We start from the raw sequence: 21669 nt of genomic DNA on the forward strand, positions 1-21669 counted from the left end.
GAAGAGAGGAAATGAAGGGGTAGTCTGAAAGAAAGACTAGTCCCCACATTAATGGCCACTGGGAGAAGGAATCTAACAAGAGGTGCAGAAAGAAGGAAAATTGCAGTTAGCCTGGTTTGCTCTACGAAATGGATCAAATTGAGGTTGAAAAAGGAAAGTTTCGTGATCAGTTAAATGGCAGTGTTTGCAGTGACTATTTCAGTAGTTTGCTACAGTAGAATAACTTTGAAATAAGCTATTCATTTCTCGCTCCCTACTACAGAACGTTCTTCAGAAGTGGTTTAACATAGAGGTAATCTCATTCAAAATGGTTGCCAGTTGCCACTTGGAACAATAGGACTGAAGCCACAGGCTGCCATCAGGTGGCTGTTCTTAAGAAGGGCATTTTTCTTCCAGCAGAGTGAAATGCTTCTTCTCACGTGGTGACATAGGTCTCAATGTTCTAAGTTCTTATGTAATAGACTCTGAAAACAGTGCAGTTATTCATTATTTTAGCTGAATTGGAGAAGCCAGTGCGGCAGGTATTTTCTTTTATAGGAAAATAGTACTATTAATCTGGAAGCTGTTTTTGGGAACAACTCCTTGTACCATGTGCCATAACAGTGGGCACAACGTTGTTTTTTTTTCCCCCCCCCTAAATATTCCATTCCTTTCCATGCAGGGACTTGTGTTGCATCTGCTGTGAATGGTGGAGTTAAGCAGAAGAAGAAAGAAAGGAATGCTTTTTTTTTGTGTGTGTGTGTGTAGTCTCACAGGGAAATATCTGGAGCAGAAATCCATTTACCTCCATCTTCTGTTAGGATTAGATCCTACAGTGAGTAGGCCTATCTGTTCTTCCTATCATGGAGCAAAGGCAATTCTATTCCTTCGCATACACCTGAGCATCAGGTAATTACAGCAGGGGCTTTTACTTCATCTCTACTTCAGAGAGTCAGAGATTGTGCTGGTATCAATGATGGCATTGGATCTGACTAAGTAACTGTATTTAAAGCTAGATGCAGTGGTTTCAAACTAAAAGAGGACAAATGGGATATGAGGAGGTCTTTACCCTGAGGGCAGTGAGGCACTGGCACAGGGTGCCCAGAGAGGTGATGGGATTTGCAATAAACAGGTCTCTTTCAACTTAAATGATGATGTGATCTGAAGTTTAATTCGTGTGCTGACCAAAGAGATAGGGTGCATCTGTAGGAAATTAACTGTTGTGTCATGGTTTTGACAACTTTTTCCATGTTGCCTAACAGAAGTGCAGGTCTAATATCTTTTGCTTCCTGGGTGGTTCTTCCAGACTGACTTTGATCAAGGTGGTAATCAAATAAATTTTAAATTATTAAATACTAAAACTTTCATTTCCAGTGACCTTTGTATTGGACACCAGAGTATTTGTTCAGACCAAGTAACTCTGCTGAAATTGAAACTTCACACTGCTCTAAAATGTGTATTGTAGAAGTGTATGTTCTTTAGCAAGTGTCATCTGCTTCCCTGCTCTGTGTTTTAAGGAAGATTCTAGGAATGGTTTGGAAGATAATAGCATGGAATTATTTTCTATCCAACGTGATATGTGCATTGGCTAATATTTGAAGACAGTTTTTAGTGTGGGACACTGTCCCAAGCTCAGACCAAGGATATGTTCTCACTTTCTGTGAGAAGTAATGAAACTGCAGCTGGTTATACATCCTCTGCTGTACCTTCTCCCTGTTCCACTTCTAATCAGTGAACCAAAGTCTTAATTTTGAATAGAACAGAAAGTCTATCCTATGTGTTGTCATCCGCCTGCTTCTCCCTTCTGCTGCTGTTATTCAGCAGGATGTCCTGATGAGTCTGAACAGCACTTCAACTATCTGAAATGCAAAACAGGGTGGATAGAAGGATGCAAACATCTCGGCTCTTTCTCTTTTGTGCTTTCCCTGTTGCAAAGTGCAAAGCTACCCATTTGGTATTTCTAGCTAGAGCAGCTCCAGGGCTGTCCTCCATCTCTGAATTTCATTGCAGCCCCAGGGGAAGCTGCACCTCTGTGGCTCTCTCGCAGCTGCTGGACTTTGATGGGGACATGCCTGCACTCTTTCCACTGGCCTCCCTTGGCAACCAGCCCTTTGAAGATGACCTCTTGCTGTTTGCCTGTTGTCTCTCATGTGTTGGATTATAGATGAGAGGTTGGCATGAGGGGTGGGGGATGGGTTGGAGTGTTGTGCGTTTTAAGCCTCTTTTCTTTCTGTGTTCTCAAGTTTTTTTTCCTCTTTGGCTTCTACCTCTGTATTTGGCTAAAATGTTGCCATGCACACGGAGAGCAGCCTCTGGCAGAAACACATGGATCCTGCTTGGTATTTGTGTATAAGACAAAAGGAGTTCTATTAGTTTTGTGATGAGGACAGTGCATTCTTGTAAGAATCTATTCCTATTAGCTCCTTTCCTCTCACACCCCATTTTTTTGAGGACAGTTGTTCTTAATTGTAGATACAGAAAGGCTGCTTTACATGTTCTGTGCTCCTCTTCTCTTCCTCTGGCCCAATTGAAACGTTCTCTCAGTGACAATGCAAATATATCACCTTGTTAATGAAGATTATGGTCCAGAATGGGAAGAGACTGTAGCCCTGTGTCTGTGCAAAATGCAGCACAGCCTATGTCAACTTCTGGAAGTCCAAACAACTAAATATTACTAAATACTAACCAAATCCTTCATGGGAGTGGAAAAAGGGCTGAAGGATAAATAGTATCACAGATTGGACAAAGCGTAATTGTCCAGTTTCATAGCAAAATGTTAACAAGTAAGTTGTCCTAGCACAGAGCACTGGAACTGTTTACTTCTACACGCCTTACCATCTTCTTTCTTGTGTTTTCTCCATGGTTAAATCATTTTAACTTACCTTTATCAGCATTCAATCTGAGGTTTCTGGGCACAGAGAATAAAATGGTGGTTGACACCTGCCATTGAATGTTGATGAATAAAGTCAGGAATGATGTACATTTCTTCACGTTCGCTGCAAAATGTCCTGCAAATAATTGGGTGTGCCTGTGAATGCAGTGTGAGTGCCTGAGTGCAACATAGCACCTAAAACCAGGGCAGGATGTTGGAGGAGTGTCTTTGATCTCTACATGTAACTAGTTCATCCTTACCTGGAATGCTTCTTAACTGGATGCCCTGGTACTGTCATCTCTTCAGGAAACCCAGCCTCCTTTTAACCTCAATTAGGAGTAGTAATAAAAGATCTAAACTAATAGAGGTAACAGATTATTCCCTGGACATAAGACTTAATGAGACAAGTGCAGGGATGGTTGCATTTCCTCTGCTGCTTCTCAAGAAAATGCAAACATTGTGTTTTTTCTGAACCTACCTTTCATGTAATGTGCTTATTCTTATGCAACCTGAACAAAAGTAGACCATGCAGGCTTAAACCTTGTTCTTTGTGTTCTGGGAGCTGCTGGTGTAGGTAATACAGGTGCACCTGAACTTTGGTTAGCAGGCAGCACCAGCTTGGTGTGTCTGTGCCAGGTGTGTAGAAAACCAAGCAAAACTGATGCTTGCTAAGTCTTCCAAGTGCTTTGACTGGGAAATGGACTGATATGCAGAAGGATTTTGTTTCTGGGTGAGGAGTAAGAATATGCAGGTGAATAGCTAATTAACATTGGAATTTAACAAACTAATCTTTTCTTTTTTGACTGGAGCATGATGAAACTAACCAGCAGGCTTGCTGTAGAGAAGATAGGACTTTCTGACCACTCATCTCTATCTTTAGTGTTTCTGGTCACAGAACAGACTAGAAAAGGAAGGAGAAGAAAAATGAGTCTTGTGCAGCCTGAAGTAATTGTGCAGTTATCAACTAGTGAAACAGCACAAGCTTTTGTTCTAGTTACTCTTGCAGTTCATACATGAGTTGAAAGTCTCTCCTGAATAAAACCATTAGCTTCTAAATAAACTCTTAGCTTGTTTAGATCAAATTGTATATATTCTATAAATACGCATTAATCTGCCTTATTCCATGTCTGGAAATTTCTTTAAGGAGTCTTCATACGAACAGTTCTGAAGAACTGTTTTGTTACTTTTCTGCTGTATAGTGACATTCATCCTTTCCAGGCACTGAATAATCTCTGGGATTGAACAGATAGACCCCATTCTGTTGTGCAGTGTTAGTCTGATCTCTTCACACTACTCCATTTTTGTGAGAAAACTTGCTTACAAAATATTTGAAGCTCCATATGAGGCCTTTAAATTAAACTTAAGTGATTAAATGACACTAATCTGATACTGGCAGTTTTGAGTCTCCACTGAGTGCTGTGGAACAAATGGATTACCTTACATCTCATGAACTACTACTTTTTCCCAGCCAATTATGACTCTGTTTAAAGTTCTGGCCATTAGTTTATTTTTTGAGGATTGCTGTTTTCTGTGTAGTTCCAGAATTCTTATTTTACTTTGTACCTACTGGCAGCATTCTCTTGCCAAAATGATCTGTGAATATACTGTTTTACTTTTGATTTTACTTCTTTTTCCATCTTCAGTGGTATTATGCATGCATCTTTTGCCAGCATCTTTCTGCACATTTAAAGGGGGAAAACTATACTATAATCATGACTTTGTTCTGTTAGCTAGAAGAATACTGTTGTAGGAAAATGTGGTGTAATCAAAACACTTCTGTTCTTGAGAGAAGAAATCTACCCTCAAGTTTCTTATATTTGCATCTCTTTTTGGAATTATGCATTTCAGACCCTCTGAAGGAATGCAAGTCCAGGTTTCTGTTAGAACAGCCTGTAAGCTTCCCTTGCAAGATGTTTGGGATATTTGGTGTCCAGCTGCTTTGTTGCAGTAAATTGCTCAGCTATGCTTGATCTCTGCCTGTGCAGTAAATCTAATGCATATGTGCTGCAATCACACATCTGCTAGTGTGCATGGGCTGTGTCTGTCTGTTGCGTCTCTCTGACATGGAGCAACCCTGGCAGGACAATGTCTGAGGGCACGCTGCTACTGCTAGGTATGTCTTTTTGCTGGCAGCTTTCTTCCTCTCCTAAGGAATTTGAAGCTGAGCAGTGGAACAGGTGAGTTGCTCCCATATACTTTGCGTGGTCTGTTAGTCACGGGTTTGGTGTCCCGGTGTCAAAGGTATAGTGCTGCTCTCTAGGTTCAGGTGATAAGCATGCTGACCAATTAGATCAGTGCCAGTGTCTTGGTCCCTAATTATTTTGGCTGCTGCTCAAGGTTTACCACTAGTGTTCATAAGATCTGATGGGCTGTATATGTAATACTGGCCTGTCTGTGTTGTAGAATTTTACTGAGCTGTTGTGCATGGTGGACGCTTTCAACTGTGTATCTCTGTTTTAACATTTAATTACAGCATAGACTGGATTTCTCATCATCTCTCTTGGCATGCTTCCTGGAGTAAAGTGGACTGTGAGAGGATTTCAGGAATGCTTGATGCTCTGCTATAGAGAAAGTTTGGTGGAACCCTCTTGTGGGCTTGATGCTAACCGCTGGGTCGAACCACACGGTCACAACTGATAGCCAAGAAAAACGCACTGCTGGAATGTTCAGGTCCTATAATGTTACATTTTGTGGTGATTTGGGTTTTGGCAGGATGTTCTTCCTCAAAACAAAAAATAAACAAACAAAAAAAGCATCTGAAAGCAAAAAGAAATTGTTTTACCAGCTAAATTTTTAACTTGTGCTGGAGGCTGAATGTTCTTCTGTACAGCTAACGTTTGTGAGCAGAAGGTCAAGTGCTTCTGGCTTTCACCTTGTTAAAAATGCTGTGTCTATCAATAGTGTGAATAAACCAACCTTCCCCACCTGCAATACATGTAGGAAGCTATACAGAGTTGCACAATCAGTTAGCAGTTCAGTATGTGGTCTGAAAATAGCTAACACTGGCTAGCTGGGAAGAAGTTGTAGATGCCAAATAGTGGCAGTTCAGTTCTTTGGGTTTCTCTTATTTTTTTCCCTCTACTTGTGATTTAATTATTGCTGAAGCTGAACTTAGTATTTAAAACTTTCATATTCACCCACCCTGTCGCTTTTACGATTCTTTCTGTATTCGTTCCTGTTGCTGGTAAATTGGGATTGAAGATTTGCAGAGAATTGGAAACTATGCACAGAGTTTTCTTTCTATATGTAGTTCTTTGTTTAGTCTGGTAGAATAGTAAATCACTTCAATACAATCAAACTTATGTAATAGGAAGCTTATCTGTTTGTCCAATGGGATATGTATGTTGAATTATTTTAGATATCAGACAGAAGCTCGCTGAAGTCACAGAAAAGCAAGTCTGTAGCTTTTGCAAATGATTTTTACCTTAATTTGAAGGACAGAGAGTAGAATCGAAGTATGGTTTTAAAGAGGCTGTGTTCAAAGATTTCTGGAGATAGCCTGATTCAGCTTTCCACTGAAATTACGTCTTTAGCCTAGATTATCCAGGGCCTTGTCAAACTGAATCTTGAATGTTTCCGGTAAGGAATATTTCACCAATTCTCTGGGCAGCCTGTTCCAATGTTTACTACTTCTTACAGTGAAGAATTGTTTTCATCCAAAAATAATTTTCCCTGAAGCATTTTTGTGCCTGTGGCCTCTCGTCTGGTCAACATGTGTCCTCGTGAAAAGACTACTTCCATCATCTCTACTGCTACCTAGAAGACAGAACTTCCTGAGCCTTCTCTAATATGAAGAATGGAATTCCTTCAACTCTTCTAATGTGTTAAGTTCTCCAACCCATTTATCATCTTGATGACCTTTCAATGGACCTTCTTCAACCAAAACTGGACATACATCCCAGGGTCATCTAAAAAGTGCCAAATAGAGTAGAATGATCACAATTGTTTATCTGCTGGCCATATATGTGCAGAAATGCACCCCCTTTATCTTTGCTCTAGATGCTGCCTCAACTGTTGTTGATGAGGGTACTGAGTAGTACCAGAGATAGTAGTGGCTCCTAAGGAGTTCCAGCTTTGAGTAACTGCTCCTTCAACTTAAACCATTAGCCACCTTTGAGCTAACTGAAGACTCTGAGTCAATTTAACTTGTTTCCCACCGTCTTTTGGCTCACCTGTCTAGTCCATACCTCAGCAGCTTGTCAACTAGGGTGTTGAAGGAGGCCATTGTAAAACAATTTGCTAAAATCAAGGTAGATTGCATAAACAGATCTTCAAGTTGATTTATTGTAAAAGGTATTGAGATTGGCTTATCTTTGGTAAATCCAAGCAGGCTTTTTTACTCCATCTTATCCATCATGTACCTACAAGTACCTTCCATAAGGATCTGTTCTCTAATTTTCTCAGGCACTGAAGTGAGACGGACTGCTTTGTAGCTTCTTGTATCTTCCTTTCTTCCTTTCTGCAGGTAAGTGTAGCATTCACACTTTTCCAGTCATCAGGGCATTCCCTGGTCTCTGTGATACCTGAAAGGTAATAGAGAATCATGTTGCAATGACAGCTAAGCCTATTTGTTTCTTGCTTTGTTACTGCTTTGTGCCAACCCCATTTGGTAGCAGATCTACATGTTGCTCCTACTTGCTATTAACATACATATTATTCTTGGCATCTTGTGTCAGCTGGACTTTGAGATTTCTGTAGGAAAGTCTGCATGTTTGAACAATATTTTTCTATTTCTATCTTTGGGAATTTGTCTCCTTTTCCACCTCTGGTTTTCATCTAACTTCTCTATTCCATCCGTTTTCCAGTTTCTGTGCACCCAGGGGAAGCTAGAAAGGCTCGCTGCTTTTTAGTTTCCAGTTCTTAGTTGACATGCACCTTCTCTGAGGGAACACTTTGAGTAGAATTTGCATTTCCCTGATGATAGTCTTCTAGTTCAGATTTGCTTTTTTTCTTCTGCCTTTACTGCAAAACCTCATACATATTATTTCAAAAGCCTGTCTGGTGAAGGAATGTGAACCCATGTGGAGTGAGCTGAGCCCATGCCAAGCATGCTTCAGGTGGGAAAGCTATGGTATATCAGTATATCTGTTATTTCAGATCCTAAAGCAGTAGGGAATTCAAGTCTCAGTAGTTCTGGTCAATTATAGAGGTTTATGCAGAATAATTCTTTTGAATTTGCTTTTTTACTGCAGGTATTTGAAATCACTAGTAATTTTTTTTTCCCACATATAAAACAATTACTCACTTTTATTGCTGCCTTTCTAGTTTGTCCATGATATTTTTTGTTCAGTGTCTGTTGGAGTTCTGTAGTGGTGAAGAGCAAATATGCAGACTTGTTGTACTGTGGTCTGGATTTCAGTTGGGAAACCAGACAGAGCAGATGTCTAAAGTGAAGCAGGTCTGTGACCCAGAAACACCCCGGATCCTCCTTGGGCCTGACTTTTTGTTTATGTATTCTCATTTAGCCTTACTCTCTGGTGTCTTATGAGCTCTTTAGACTTCAAAGTGAGAAGATTCCTCAGTCTTTGTCATATTCTGGCCCCTAGCCCACAAACCCTTGGCTTCCTCTTATACAATTCAAAGGAAAATGTCTGCAGCTGAGGTGTTTCAGCTAAGACCTCTCTGGGACTCTGCGAGAAGATAGGACGGGGAGATGCTTACCCACCATTTTTTAAAAGGCAGCGTACCTTGTTTTCTACCAGAGGATATGAAACTGTCCTTTTGAGTGTTAAAAGATGTCTCCAGAATGCCTGTGTTGTAGGAGCTCAGAGAAGGTGCTAGTGTACTTCATATGCTTCTTCCTTGCTGAGCAGCAGGGTGTTACCTGTTCTGCCATCCTATCCTTCCCCAGCAGGGATAGTGCAGGGGATAAGGATTCTCTTCTCTCTTGCACGTGAGAGAATGACAAAGGCAGGGATTTCTGGTAGCTTCTTGTAGCAAGTTTGATACTTGGAACTGGCACTAAAGTTAGCATTTGCAGAGCTCAACTTTCCAGCTGTCTTAAATTGAGCTAACCAAGGAAATAGGATATTTACAAGATAGGAGTCCAGAGTCTTTTAAATGTTAAGCCTTCTCTACTCAGCTCTTTCCTGATCTTCTATTCAAGTAGTGCGTTGCTCTCCATATAATCTCTTTAGTTTTAAAACAGAATAAACAAATGGCTTCCATGCGTAGGTTGAGGTGAGGGTGAATGTGAGCTTTAATAGTCCAGTGATGTTAGTAAAGAATGAGGAAAAGCTGCAAGGTTGGTTCTCTTTGAAAAGTGCCTCTAACTTGTAGCTTTCAGTGTGTATTTCAGGGAGTACTTAAATATAGTCCATACGGACCCTTTAGCAAGGTCTCAGTTTCCTCTTTTCCTAGCACACTAATGCGCTGTACATGTCCTGCCCACTGGAGAACCTGTTAAAGAATTGCCTACAGCTGGTGCTAGAGCTGCACTGTGTGTTCTCTTTAAAACAAGCTCCCCACCTTCTTTCACGCTGTCAGCGCTGCCCATGTCTTAGCTTTAGCTTTGGTGTTGGCTCTGTACCTTAAGTACACGATTTTCAAAGTTGTGCTACCAGGTTGACATATGATTTGCACCTTGAGCATAGCACTGATTTTTTCGTATGAGCACAACAATGTGCTGTGTCTTTTCAAATACTCTTCTACAGCCTTTAGGTCAGGGGTATGTCCCCAGGGCTGTTCTGTGTTCTTTTGTGGATCAAAGTGGTCTTGGAGTTGTTCCAGCTTCACCTCTACAAAGGTATATTTCAGTCTTCTCCCAGCGTGCATCTGTGAGCCATTCTAAACTCCCTCTTTTCTCACTTCTGCCCTTTCTTGTCCTGGTAAATTCTCGCTTTGAGTAAATTCCCTCTATGCTTGGAGGGATGGTAGCTGCCTGGAGGATGGGAGGTGTGTGCTGAAAGTCATGTTGGCCCTCACCCAATCCCTGCAAGAGTGTCATTTCTGATTACTGTTGCAAAACTACAAGAATTCATTAAATGTGAGTTACTAAATGTGTTTTTTTAAAAAACTTTAATTTTGCCTCTTAAAGTATACTGCTACATCAGAGGTGAAAGAGCATTAAAAGAATAGGGATAGTTACCTGGGTGGGAAGCTCCCTGAATGCTAAAATGGAAATGAATGAAGAATATCCTATGCTTTGTATCTGTTACCTTCTTGTTTGTCAGAAGATGAAACACCTGATTGCTGTAAGAGAATTAAGCACAGAAGGAGACATTGGCAGGTCTATTTGGAAAGGTAGCGCTGATTCTCAGAAGCTATATTACTGAAGACTTTTGAACTGTCCAGGTCACATTACTCAGTCTTGGTTTGTATTCCTCAGCGCCGATGTCTTGGCAGGGCAGGTGTAGAATTGGGGTCTGTTCATGCTGTGGTGTTTTCAGTGGAACTGAAATCACAAAACCTGTTTACAGCAACAACATGCTCTGTGCAGACTCCTGGAACTGTGTAAGGCGTAAACATGCTAGTTTGGTTTTCTGGGGGGCTAGGACAGGTCCCAAAGCAATGTGTTGGGATCATTGTGGTGTGTGGAAATGTGACTATCCTACCACACCCCAGCCAATAAACATTTGCTGTCATGGTGTACCACGTGGACTTAAAGCCTTGGGTTGCAGTCATTCATGATCTTTGCATGGTGTGAGTGTACCCTTTTTCTTTTATTTATGCTCTCTGGGATCCTTACTTGTAGTGTGAACTGGGAGGAAGGGAGGGAAGCTTCCTTTGCTTTTAGGCATTAAAGTCTCAGTATGAAATGTAAATGAAATGTAATAGACAGAATTTTATGCAAAGAAATTCCTGAGTGGAGGTTGATTAGTCAGAGTGATGGACTGTAAGGATAAGTCTAAAATGTGAAACAGAGGAGTTACTGTAGGGTTTGGTGCCTTCAAAGAGAAGAAGTTGCAGTAAGTAAATGGGAGTTAGTGAGTTGACACATTAAGTGCATTCTCTACAGAAACAGACAGAACATCTAGTTTTCTTTCTTTCTTTTTTTTTTTGTGTTGTAAAAATATTAGGCAAAAAATAGATATGAGATGGGGAAACCAAGTATCCTCTCCTGGCAGGTGAGCTAGAGACAGAGATTTGAGGAAGGTGATCAGGTTGCCATTAGTAGTTTATCCTTGAGATCAGGATGAGGTTGATGGAGAATATGGTTTGAGTGGAAGTTTAAATAATATGCATTAAAAAATGAGTAATATGAGCAGATGAGAAGAGTTGCTGAACCAGAGGAGGAGGAAACTAATTCTACTGGAGTCTGAGGACAGATCACACTTCCAGGATTTGGTCATGAGAAGATAAGTGAATAAACTGTACAATCTAACATTAACTTCATCATGCTACTTGGTTAAAAATGCTGACTCTGAGTACTTTAATATGGGTTCCCTCACTGTGTTAGTGGTCACACAGGGCTGTGTTGGTCCTGCAAGTCTTCAAGATTTGCTGGAGCAAATAGTCTAGTTCAGCCACGTGTTCTTAATTGAACAGGATAATGTTTTTGACAATGTCAGTTGTCCTTTCCTGAAAAATGACTGAGGGAATACTGATGGGATTACCGATGTAATTTGTTTTGTTAATTCTGGTGAGATTCCACTGTGATGCAACAGGATGCTTGGGAGTTTGTAGCCTTGTGAGTCCTCTATATTTGCCCACATAGTGCCGGAGGCACCCTATTAGTTTTGCTTACTGCTTATACTAGATTTTGCATTTGGGTGTGAGGTTTCTTATTTGCAAGATTATTTTGCCAATGTGTGGTGGTTTATACATTTCACTATTCTCCCTGCTTCAATCTTCCATGTACTGTTTGGATGTACAAGGTTGGAAAAACTCTGTGCCTGGGTTGGGCTGTACTGTGGAGTCTACACACTCTCAGTTCTGTTTGTCCATAGACAGCAATGGCAATAGCAGCCATCACAGCCATGCTGAAGGAGGGTTCTTTTTTGACAGCTGCTTGTTCTGGCTAGCAAACAAACGCAGCTTTCATCTATTAAGCAGATCATTAGTTCATAACACAACATTGCTATAGTCTGAGTAAACTAATATTCTAAGTGGGCACAGTTAATGGATCTGGATGAGAATTTGAAACTCTCTTCCCCTCAGGGTGAGTATAACTGAGTGGATGGCCCCGGTTCTATCCTGAGGAGATGAGTTCCTGCTTCATTTTTTTTTTCTCTTTATTGACAAACACTTCTGGGATGCTGGTCTTTTTATTTTTTTTACACTCTTGCACAAGGGGACTTCAGAAACTTCCTCAGAAACCAAGCTCTTTGAACAAGGCTCAAAAAGCAGGTACTGGTGGTGTTCATTAAGGCATTTCAGAATGCAATACAGTGACCAGTAAATGCTGCATGGAAGTCAAATTTGCTAGAAAATCTTGGTACTGAGAGCTGAGAGATACCTCATTGTTCATGTTTTTTCTGCAGCCCAGCTCCATATTCCTCATTCAATTTTAAGTCTTGTGCAACCTTTCAGACCGACAGCTTCTTTAGTTACACATACTGTTGTTGTTTCTAGTTGTTTTTTACTGCATATTCCAAAATTCAGCTTCCAGGCTTCAATCTTAGTGCTTGATACCTTCTTCATGACACACATACATCAGCCAGTGCTAGCTATAATTGTCATCCATGTTTTGTTTAAGGCTGCTGTAAGCACATGGACTCTGCTGAGCCTTCTGAATTTGTGCAGTGTCTCAGCCATCTTTGCGGATCTGGTGAGGTGAGAGAACTTTTTCCAAATGTTTTTTTTTCCTAGTTTTTGGACAACATACACCTGTTTAAGTATCTCTTCTGGATGGGTGGATAGTCTGTCTTCATTTGTTCTTCTGACTGGAAAGCAGGAGGCTTGCAAAGTTATGCTGTCAAGTGGCCAGCCTTCCTGATTTTGGAAGCTGTCAACCAATGTTTTTTCATGCAACAGGAGAAAGAGGCCTGCAGTTCTATCCTGCAGAACCATAGAGACAGTGAATGTGGTGAGTGGTAAACCAGAAAGAGATGAGTGCCTCTTTGGAGATCTCACTATTCCTTTAGGGATGAGCAGGTTGCCCAGAGAGGTGGTGGATGCCCCATCCCTGGAGACATTGAAGGTCAGACTGGATGGGGCTCTGAGCACCTGATGGAGCTGTGAGCATCTCTGTTCATTGCAGGAGAGTTGAACTAGGTGATCCCTTCTAACTCAAATGATTTTATGACACAAAGCTGGAGTCCGTGTCATCCAGGAAAGTGAGCTTCTTCAGCTTCTGCTGGATCATGGCTTCTTAGAGGCAGGGATCAAATGGGACAGTCTCCATTGCAGCATAGCTCTGCTCTTTGTGTATGGAAATAGGGCTTCAGGAGCCAACAGGTTGGTTGTTAACTTACTGTGTCTCATATTGCCCCCTATTATTTCTTTTCTGCCATTCATCATCATTGGTTAGTTCCAGTGCTTGTTTCTTCTGGGCACGTCTCTTGCTGCAGAAGAGTACAAGGAAATAGAACTTGTTCTGGATAGTTATGCTCTTTCCTCAGGCTTCTGACCATGTAGCTAACCTGAGTGCTTTAAACATTAGATTGATGTCTGCTTCAGTTACTATGCCTTGACCTTCCCCTCCCAAACTGCATTTTTAGTATTTCTATCATGGTTGGAAAAACTTCTTTTTCTTCTATTTAATGCAGTCTACAATTATAAAGAATTAGTGGCTGTGACATCTCAGAAGTAAAGCTGTGTGTGAAGGTGAAATGCACAAGACAGGGTACCTGAGCAATTGGCTGGCATTGCAAATTCCTGGCTATTGAGAAAAGAGTCCTCTGAGGGCTGCTCTGTACTGCACGTATTTTCCTGTCTTTGGAATTATGTGCAATCTGCAGCTTTTCGCCTCTAGATAAGAAGCCTGTTCTCAGGAGTTCGGTATGTTCTTCTTGGAGATGTCATACAGTATTGTCATTCTAGCTTTTAAAAGGGAAGGAAGCCCAGGCTTTGCAAGAGGTGGAGATGAGGCTCTTTTAACCTCCTTGGACTTGTCCTGGCTTTCGGGGTGTAACTGTAGAATGCATTTTGTGATTACAATCTGAAGGTCTGCTTATAGTTTGGAAGCTGTTGTGGAAAGAGTGTTCTAGGGAAAAGTGGCTGCAGAAGGAATTTTCAGTTCTTGTCCTTCCTCCAAGATGATTTCTGGACTAAAGTGGGTAGAGACAGTATTTCTGTATGGCCAAGGAAGAAAGGCCAATTTTAATCTCATGGCAGAATGTGGAAAGATTTGGAGCTGTCCTTAAGGAGGTTTGTAACACTATAATGTTTCACCCTGGCACTCGGGGGGAAAAAAAGGACAAAGGGTGAAAGCTGTCGTGTAATCATCAGGACTGCTTTGAGGTGATTGAGTTACAGCATAAAATGTTCCTCCTTTGCTGTCAGTTTGCTGTTTGTCTGCTCTGTAACAGTAACCCACTTAAAATTGGTGCGGCCCTTTTTGAAGTTATTTTAAACCCCCAGCAATGTATACAGATACCGTAACCTTGGAGAAAAGCACCTCTGAGGAGTGCTTTTGCTTCTGCCCTTTCAGACGCATGGAAAGTGCCAAAGTGCATTTCAAGGATGTTAAACTAGGAACCTCTGGGTTAGGGTTAGGTCCTGGGTTATGGTTTCAGAGCGTGACTGATATAGGAGCAGTTCTGTTTCATTAGACTTTAATATGGATTATAGTTCTCTGTTGACTTTAAAGATTCCCACGGGCTCCTTTGGGGCCTGGTTATGTTAGAATATGTGCCCTGGCAATTTTGGAGAGAGTTCTTCCACTACCCAATTCCTTTCTTGCTTTTTGTCAGCACAGAGCAGTTGCTCCATCAGGAACTGACTTTAAGGTTCCTGTTTCAAACTCTAAACAGAATGAGTTGAACTCATCTGTGTAAGAGTGCAGACAGCTCGTAGCAACTCAGAACAAAAAACAGAGGTAGGGTGAGCTGGGAGTTGGATGAAGGATTCTGCTCAGTATTGCTGAGACTTGTTTTTTCTCTGAATACAGATGTACTGGTGATGAGTCCTGAAAAATGAGTGTTAGGAAAACCTCTGCATTGTGCTACCATGGTTTTCCCCTATTTCATAGTAATTGCTTGAATTATACACAAAGTCAGGGCTCTACAAGCTGTTCTTGCAATGAGTCACTTGGAAGATGAAAGATACACATGGAAAGGACAAGCTGGTGAAAAGAGATGGCAGAACGAGGGGAACATGTGAAATAGCATGGGAAGTTTGTTCCATAGCCTAGTTCATGCACAAAGTTATTCCAATAAAGCACATCAAAATTAGAACAGATAAGTTTACAATATTGGTGCGTAGTTAGCTCCTTGTCATAATAGAACTAGAAGAACTATTTAGAGTTGAGGGAAGGAGGAAGAGAGTATCTGAAGTATTTCTTGTTTCCTACACCAGGCAACATAAATGCCAAAAAGGAGACTGAATTTCTTCAATTCATGATGCCTCTCTCATGGTTCAGAAAAAAATAGTGACTATTCCAAAATAGTTAGTTAGGAAGCTTCTCATCTTATTTTGAACTATGATAGACGTGTTCCAAAGAGTGACAGTTGGTATTGTGCAAATATTAAAGCAAGAAAGTTAATGCATTTCAAACATCAGTTCTGTATCTGGCTTGTGAAGCTTTTGAGTGGTTCTGCAAAACAGCTTTTTTTGTCAGTTTGCAAGGAAAAGCTGAAGTGGAACCTTCAATTATTTTATATCTTAGATGAGGACTTACAATTACTTTTAATTGTGGGCATTAAATGATTTTTCGTAAGCAAGGTGACAGTGACCTCACATGACATCCCAAGATTTTGAACTGATGGCATGCTTCAGAAACACATGGAGTTCTCCATAACTGCTTTGGTCTTTCTGGTGTACTTTAATAAATATTTGTTATAAAGTAAGGGATTCAAAAGCAATCTGCATGTTCCCTGACTTAAACTGTTTTTCTGATGGTTTCTTACTGATTCTGTTTCAGATGCATCCACTCGGACTGTGTAATAGCAATGATGAGGAAGACCTGTATGAATATGGCTGGGTAGGAGTGGTGAAGCTGGAACAGCCTGAGCTGGAACCAAAGCCATGCCTCACTGTTTTAGGAAAGGTAAGGAGCTATGTGGGCTATATGGATTGAACGGTTTGGGGTAAATACTGCTTTTAACTGTTCTTTGGAAGTTTCTTTCTGAGAAAAATCAATATGGAGTAAAATGAGACCTCTAGTAGTGCGTGAAGTATTCCCATTTTGCCTGTTTCTGCACTTGGTGCCTCAGGGAAAGAATGTCCTCTCTCAGTTAGGAGGTGGCGATGGCAAAATGAGCACATGGCCCATTTTGTGCTGTGTAGGACTCTAATGAAGCCCTGCAAAAGCTAACAGCAGTGGTATTGGAGTAGAAGCAGAGTGAATGGCCAGTGTGATAGTGGCTCAATCAAATAAAGCTTATCAAATATTATCAAAAGTAGTTAAAGTGAAAGCTTCTTACTGTTCTTAGGTAAGTTTTCTCAGAAGGCATATTAATTCGATTTTTTTCAGGGAAGGAGAATCCTCAACCCTTCAGGAGACTGCTTGCTGTAATTGAGGATAGGTATTGCTACTAACAAGTGAATCTCAGTATCTCAATCAGAGATGCAAATTTTCATCTCTGTAGTCTCCCTTTGGAATCCTTGGGCCTCTGGAATCTAAATTCCTTGAAAATCGTTGCCCTTTGTTTTATGGTAGTAGAAGAGGTTATTGTGTGTGTTTGTGTGGTAAAATGCATGCATATATGAAAGAGCAAATGATAAATTTATGCTGAGTAGCAAAAGAAAAACTGATGTAAGTAAGATCCCCTGGGAAGCTTGGAGTACTGTGAAGTAGAATGTAGAGAATACTTGAAGGCTGTCTGCAGTGCTAAATTCCATGGCACACATCTGGTACGAAGATATGTTTCCTATTGTTGATTTTTCTTTAATTGTGATGGTTGTTAGTAAGACCCTGGCCTGTGTTTCTTAGTAGCTTTGCCTGAGTTTATCCATCTGCTAAATGGGATTGGTAAATGTACAGAACTTAATGTGTCCATTTCCGTACAGATTTGAATTGTTCATCTTTCTTTGTCAGATGTGTGTGTTGTAATGAAAGCACAAGAGGTTTTTTTTGGGGGGGGAATCATCTTCTGCTAGAGTGCCTGTGAAAACTGGGCTCTGATGGGGAAGAGGTGTGTGTGGCAGCCGTGATTTAGCGCTGCCTTTGATCACAGTGCAGCCCTGTTTGAGGCAATGCTGCGTGCAGGCGAAGCAAAGGCCTGGGTTTTACTGATCTCATGAGCTCCTGAATAGGGCTGGGAGGGGAGTGACAGAGGAAGAAGAAAGCATTGGAAATGAAAAGGAAACCCCGTGAACCCAGCAAGCATTATTGGCTGGATTTGCCTACCAGGGAGCCGCTCAGTTTCTGCCAGGCTAATTCTGCTCCAAGTCCCTCTCCCCCACCCCAACCCCACCTCCCCCTCTCTTTCCTTCTTTTAGACTTTTTGTTTTTCAGGCATGGCTGTAGTAACTGGTTCTCAGGCTGGGAACCCACTGAGCCTGTTGCCATGGTCACTGGGAAGCTCTTCGTGCCATGTGCTTCAAAGGGAACCTTTCCCCTCCTAGAATTCCTGTCTTCTCTGCAGACAGCACAATGGAACTCCTTCCCCTCTGCCTGCCTTGCACACATGCTCCAGCAGTGTAGCTTTACTCTGGAGGAAGGGAAAAGCATTGTTGCCTACAAATTACCTGTTGTGTGTTTGCATCCACTATGCTGGGTGACACTACCTGTGCCAGCTGATCTGCAGTCCTCTTGTCTCCCCCTCCCTGTTACTTTTGGGTCAAGGCCAGGTTGGATGGGGCCCTGGGCAGCCTGGGCTGGTATTAAATAGGGAGGTTGGTGGCCCTGCATGTGGAAGGGAGGTTGGAGATTCATGATCCTTGAGGTCCTTTCCAACCCGGACCATTCTGTGAAGATGCTGAAATACAACTTAGCAGTGCCACTGCTTCTTTGTTTCAGTACAGTGTAGGCACTTGGAAAATAGTGTAGACTTGCTTAAAAGTTATACTTCTTCCCTCTTCTGCAGGCTTGAAGGTCCCCAGGGAGGGATTTTGTTTCTTATTTCTCTTTCAGGGCCTTCTGAAGGGACTCCTCTATATTAATAGGATATGTGTAATTGAGGATGTGCATCTGAGTAGAAGCTAACAAAGAGAGGATGTCCTCACTACTACAGCTTCCTGTTTTCTTCGGATCAAAGGAATCTGTAATAGAAGGAAATTCCTAACAGTTCCCCCAGTGTCCATTCACCTCTTATCTCTGTTTTAAGAGGTTGTTTACAAATACATTGACACAAACAATCAGCAGAATTTTGTTTTGCCACATCGTGATTATGAATGCGCTCCTTAAGTTGGGGACAAAATCCTCATGAGTTCAGTCTGTTAAACCATCTAATTGTGACTCCTAACCTTTTTTTTTTTGTCTAGTAGTTAGTTTAAATTTATAGATTCTTGTATGGTAATCAAATGTGAAATCACAGGGCTGTGTTGGTCAGTTTCTGAATAAAGAGTGATCTAAGGTTTGAGGAACTGCAGCAAGTGGGCCTGTGGGGAGTTCTGTTCTCACTTTGTGAATGTGCATAAATTAATTGCCTGGCTTCTATTTAACTTGTGCAATACTTTTATCCAAGAATATTGTAAATCTCACTGTGAGCTCGAGCACATCTGCAGTAACTATGGGAGCGTGCATGCTTGTCTTGTTCAAACGCAGTCCTGTTTAGTTCTCTGTCCTAACAATGATGTTCCTTAGTGAAGCTTTTGGTATAAGCCTTGGGGGGAAAAGGGGAGATTCTGCAATGCATTTGCAAGTCATATTTTTATGGGAGTCAAAAATGCTCTAATGTGTGCTGATTAAATCAACATACCTGGATGAGCAAGTAATCAGCTGATACATGTCCTTCCTTATGAACTGTCAAAAATGCCTCTAAAGAAGTGTCCTTCTGAAATCAAACCTTTTGCAGCAGTAATGGTTAGTTGCAGAAAATTAAGCCGGAGGAGTGCTCTGTTTGATTTCCATCCTGCTTTTCTGTTGTGTGAACTGTGACTTGAGTGAATCTTAACTGAATGAATCCCTTCTCAGATAGGGTGGGTTGTGCTCTAAGTGCATAGAGTAACTCTATCACATATACTTTATAAATAGTTTTCCTTGCTAAGTTACTTTCTCCTACAAATCCATTTCCAAAAAAAAAAGGTTCAAACTGTTTTGAGTTTTCATGTAAAAAGAACCTTGAATTATATCACGCTCATTTCTGAAGTATTAGCGGTATCTTTGCTTTCTTTAAAAGGTGGTTTTGATCCTTTTCATTTGCAGCAAATGAAATGAAGGAAGGCAAATTAAATGAAATAACTTTTATCTTGATATTCATAGTCTAAATTAAGCATACAGTTGTATGTTTAAATTAGAGTTACAGGGATTACATAAGCTTACCTTTTGTTTCTGTACAATATTAACAGCTCTTATTTTATCAAACTAGGATATCAAGTTTGGGTAACTTATATAAATGGATTCAACTAAATTGCAGAAATGTATGTAGAATAAGATCTGAAATTATGATACATGTTTGCAGATATTGATAAGTTTCCCAGACTTTGCTTGTTCAGATGTTTTTTAACTGGTCACGGTAATTAGCTCCAGTGATGTCATGCTGCCCATGATGGTCCCTGTGTGTCTGCAGTAGAAGATACTGCCACTTCAGGAGAACTTGCATCCTTTGAATTAGCTGACCCTATGGTAGCTATTCCATGATGTGGGGACCATTGCTGCCTTCTGTTTGTCTGTTTCTTCTCTGCCAATCTATTTTAAACTATAGAGTCTCAGAATGTAAGGTAAAGGTTTTGATTGATCTTGAGAAGCAACTAGCAGAATGGGTGACCTTCAAGCCTTTATTTCAGTTTGTTTGCTTGTCTGTGTGGCTACGTGAAGGCTTGTATTAGCAGGGTGGGGTCCAATGGAGGTAGGAAGGAAACTACAGCAAATGTGCTTTCTTATGGCAGTGTTGGTCTGACTGCACGTCAATTTACAGATTAAGGAAAGTTGTTCCTCAGTAGAAACTTAATCTTGGTTATTTTGAGCTCCCATTGATGTTCATTGACTCTTCTGAATATCTACAGAGACCAGCCATGGACATGAGCACATGAGGGGTGAGTGGTACACTTCAGCTGTGGCAACAGCAATGTGGAAGACAGCCATGTTCCAGACAGCCATGCAGATGTTTAGAAGTGAGACATGCAGGCTCATGTTCATTGCTGGTGAAAGCATAAAGCTAATGGTGGTGACTGTGTTGAAAATGTAGTAGTTTTGTAGCTGAGAATTTGCTTTATCAAATGCTTTTATTGTACTATTTTTGTTTATTGTAGTTTTCGTGGAAATAAATAGGAGGCATTATTTTTGCAGCAACCTGCTTATGATACTCAGGACACCTGAAAAGTTAATATCCATTTTAAACAACAACAAAACATTTTCTGTAATTGTATTTGAAGTGATGGATGCTGTTATTTGTGCAAGTAATTTTGGTCTTATTCATCTTCTGACATTCTTCTTTCTTCTCTAGTGCTAGCAGTGTGATGAGACCTCAACAGCATCTAGACATAAAGATTTCTGGCATTCCATGTACAAAATATATTCTATATACATATATATACAAAACTGTATAGATAAGATCAGAAGAGAGGATAATATCTTTATTCAGGAAGACTTGAATCTTCATAATGACAGGTACCGAAGTGATCCTCTTAGTCTTCCCGATATGGACAAATGTTTATTTATGAGGAAGAAAAAAAATCACTTTAAAGCAAAACACATTTGACAAAAGCTCAGGGCACTTCTGTTACTCTCTCCTTGCCTTTCCTTCCATCCTCCACAGTCCACATTCTTAACACCGAGCCTATTTTAACAGACTAAAAAAGGAATTTGAATTGGAAAGAAAAAGGAAAAAATACTGCATGTAGGCGTGTTTGGCAGCAGAGAGCATGGAGAAACGTGTAGGAGCAAAAATGGGGACTGGGCTTGAAGCAGCAGTCTCATCACTACAACTGAAGTCTTGAGTTCACAAGTTTCTCATGTTCCTCCTCTTTAAACTGTCTCTTCTGTGCTTAGTTTGCACCTTTAATTTCAGCAGTGGTTTTAAGAAAGAAGGGAAAAAATTGAGAATGGGTAAGAACTGTCGAGTGAGACAATGAAGTTTTTGAGATAATGGAAATGTTTGTGTTGTGTATGGATCATATGGTGAAAGATGTAGAGGGAAGAGAAGAGTTGGGCCAAAGCCAAAGAGGGGCTCACACCAAGCAGTGGGTGAACAAGGGCTGGGATAGGTCGTGTAGTTATGAAGTAGATCTGTCAGTCTTTGGTTCTAGGGGGTGGCTGTTTCTATTAGCCAGCAATCTGTTATTGCATTATTTAATAGCTTCCTTTTCATGTTCACTGTGCATTGTTATGAAAAGCAACAGCTATTCATGAAGAAAGGCTGTCTCTGATGCTTTCCCCCTCTGGGCACTCCTTAGGTCTGCTATTGTTGGATTGATTACTTCACATAAGTGTCCACTTCTAGAGTTGAGTCCTCAGCAGTCCTCACCACCACCCTTGCTCCTCTCTAACCAACTGAAACACAGCTGCCTTTATCGTCAGCTAAAGAAGCAGCTGTTGTTGCACAACATATGTTACTGAAGTTTTTGCTCAGTCAGAACTCTCAGTGAAATTAATGGAAATTCAGGCTGAGTAAGGACTAAAAGCGTAAGGAACAACATAAAACATTTACGTGTTATCATTATTTTTAAGTCTC

The 21669-nt window shown here is 40.9% G+C and overlaps 1 protein-coding gene across 1 annotated transcript in view; it reads left to right on the top strand.

The window, feature by feature from the left end:
- Positions 1-21669, top strand: part of ZNRF3 (zinc and ring finger 3) — a 69427-nt gene that overhangs the window by 24160 nt on the left and 23598 nt on the right. Inside the window, exon 2 of the mRNA XM_003211006.4 lies at positions 15816-15941. Coding sequence (XP_003211054.1) covers positions 15816-15941 — 126 coding nt within the window. The remainder of the gene's footprint in view (positions 1-15815; positions 15942-21669) is intronic.

The sequence above is a fragment of the Meleagris gallopavo genome, chromosome 17, assembly GCF_000146605.3.
Source record: "Meleagris gallopavo isolate NT-WF06-2002-E0010 breed Aviagen turkey brand Nicholas breeding stock chromosome 17, Turkey_5.1, whole genome shotgun sequence".
NCBI classification, from domain to species: Eukaryota; Metazoa; Chordata; class Aves; order Galliformes; family Phasianidae; genus Meleagris; species Meleagris gallopavo.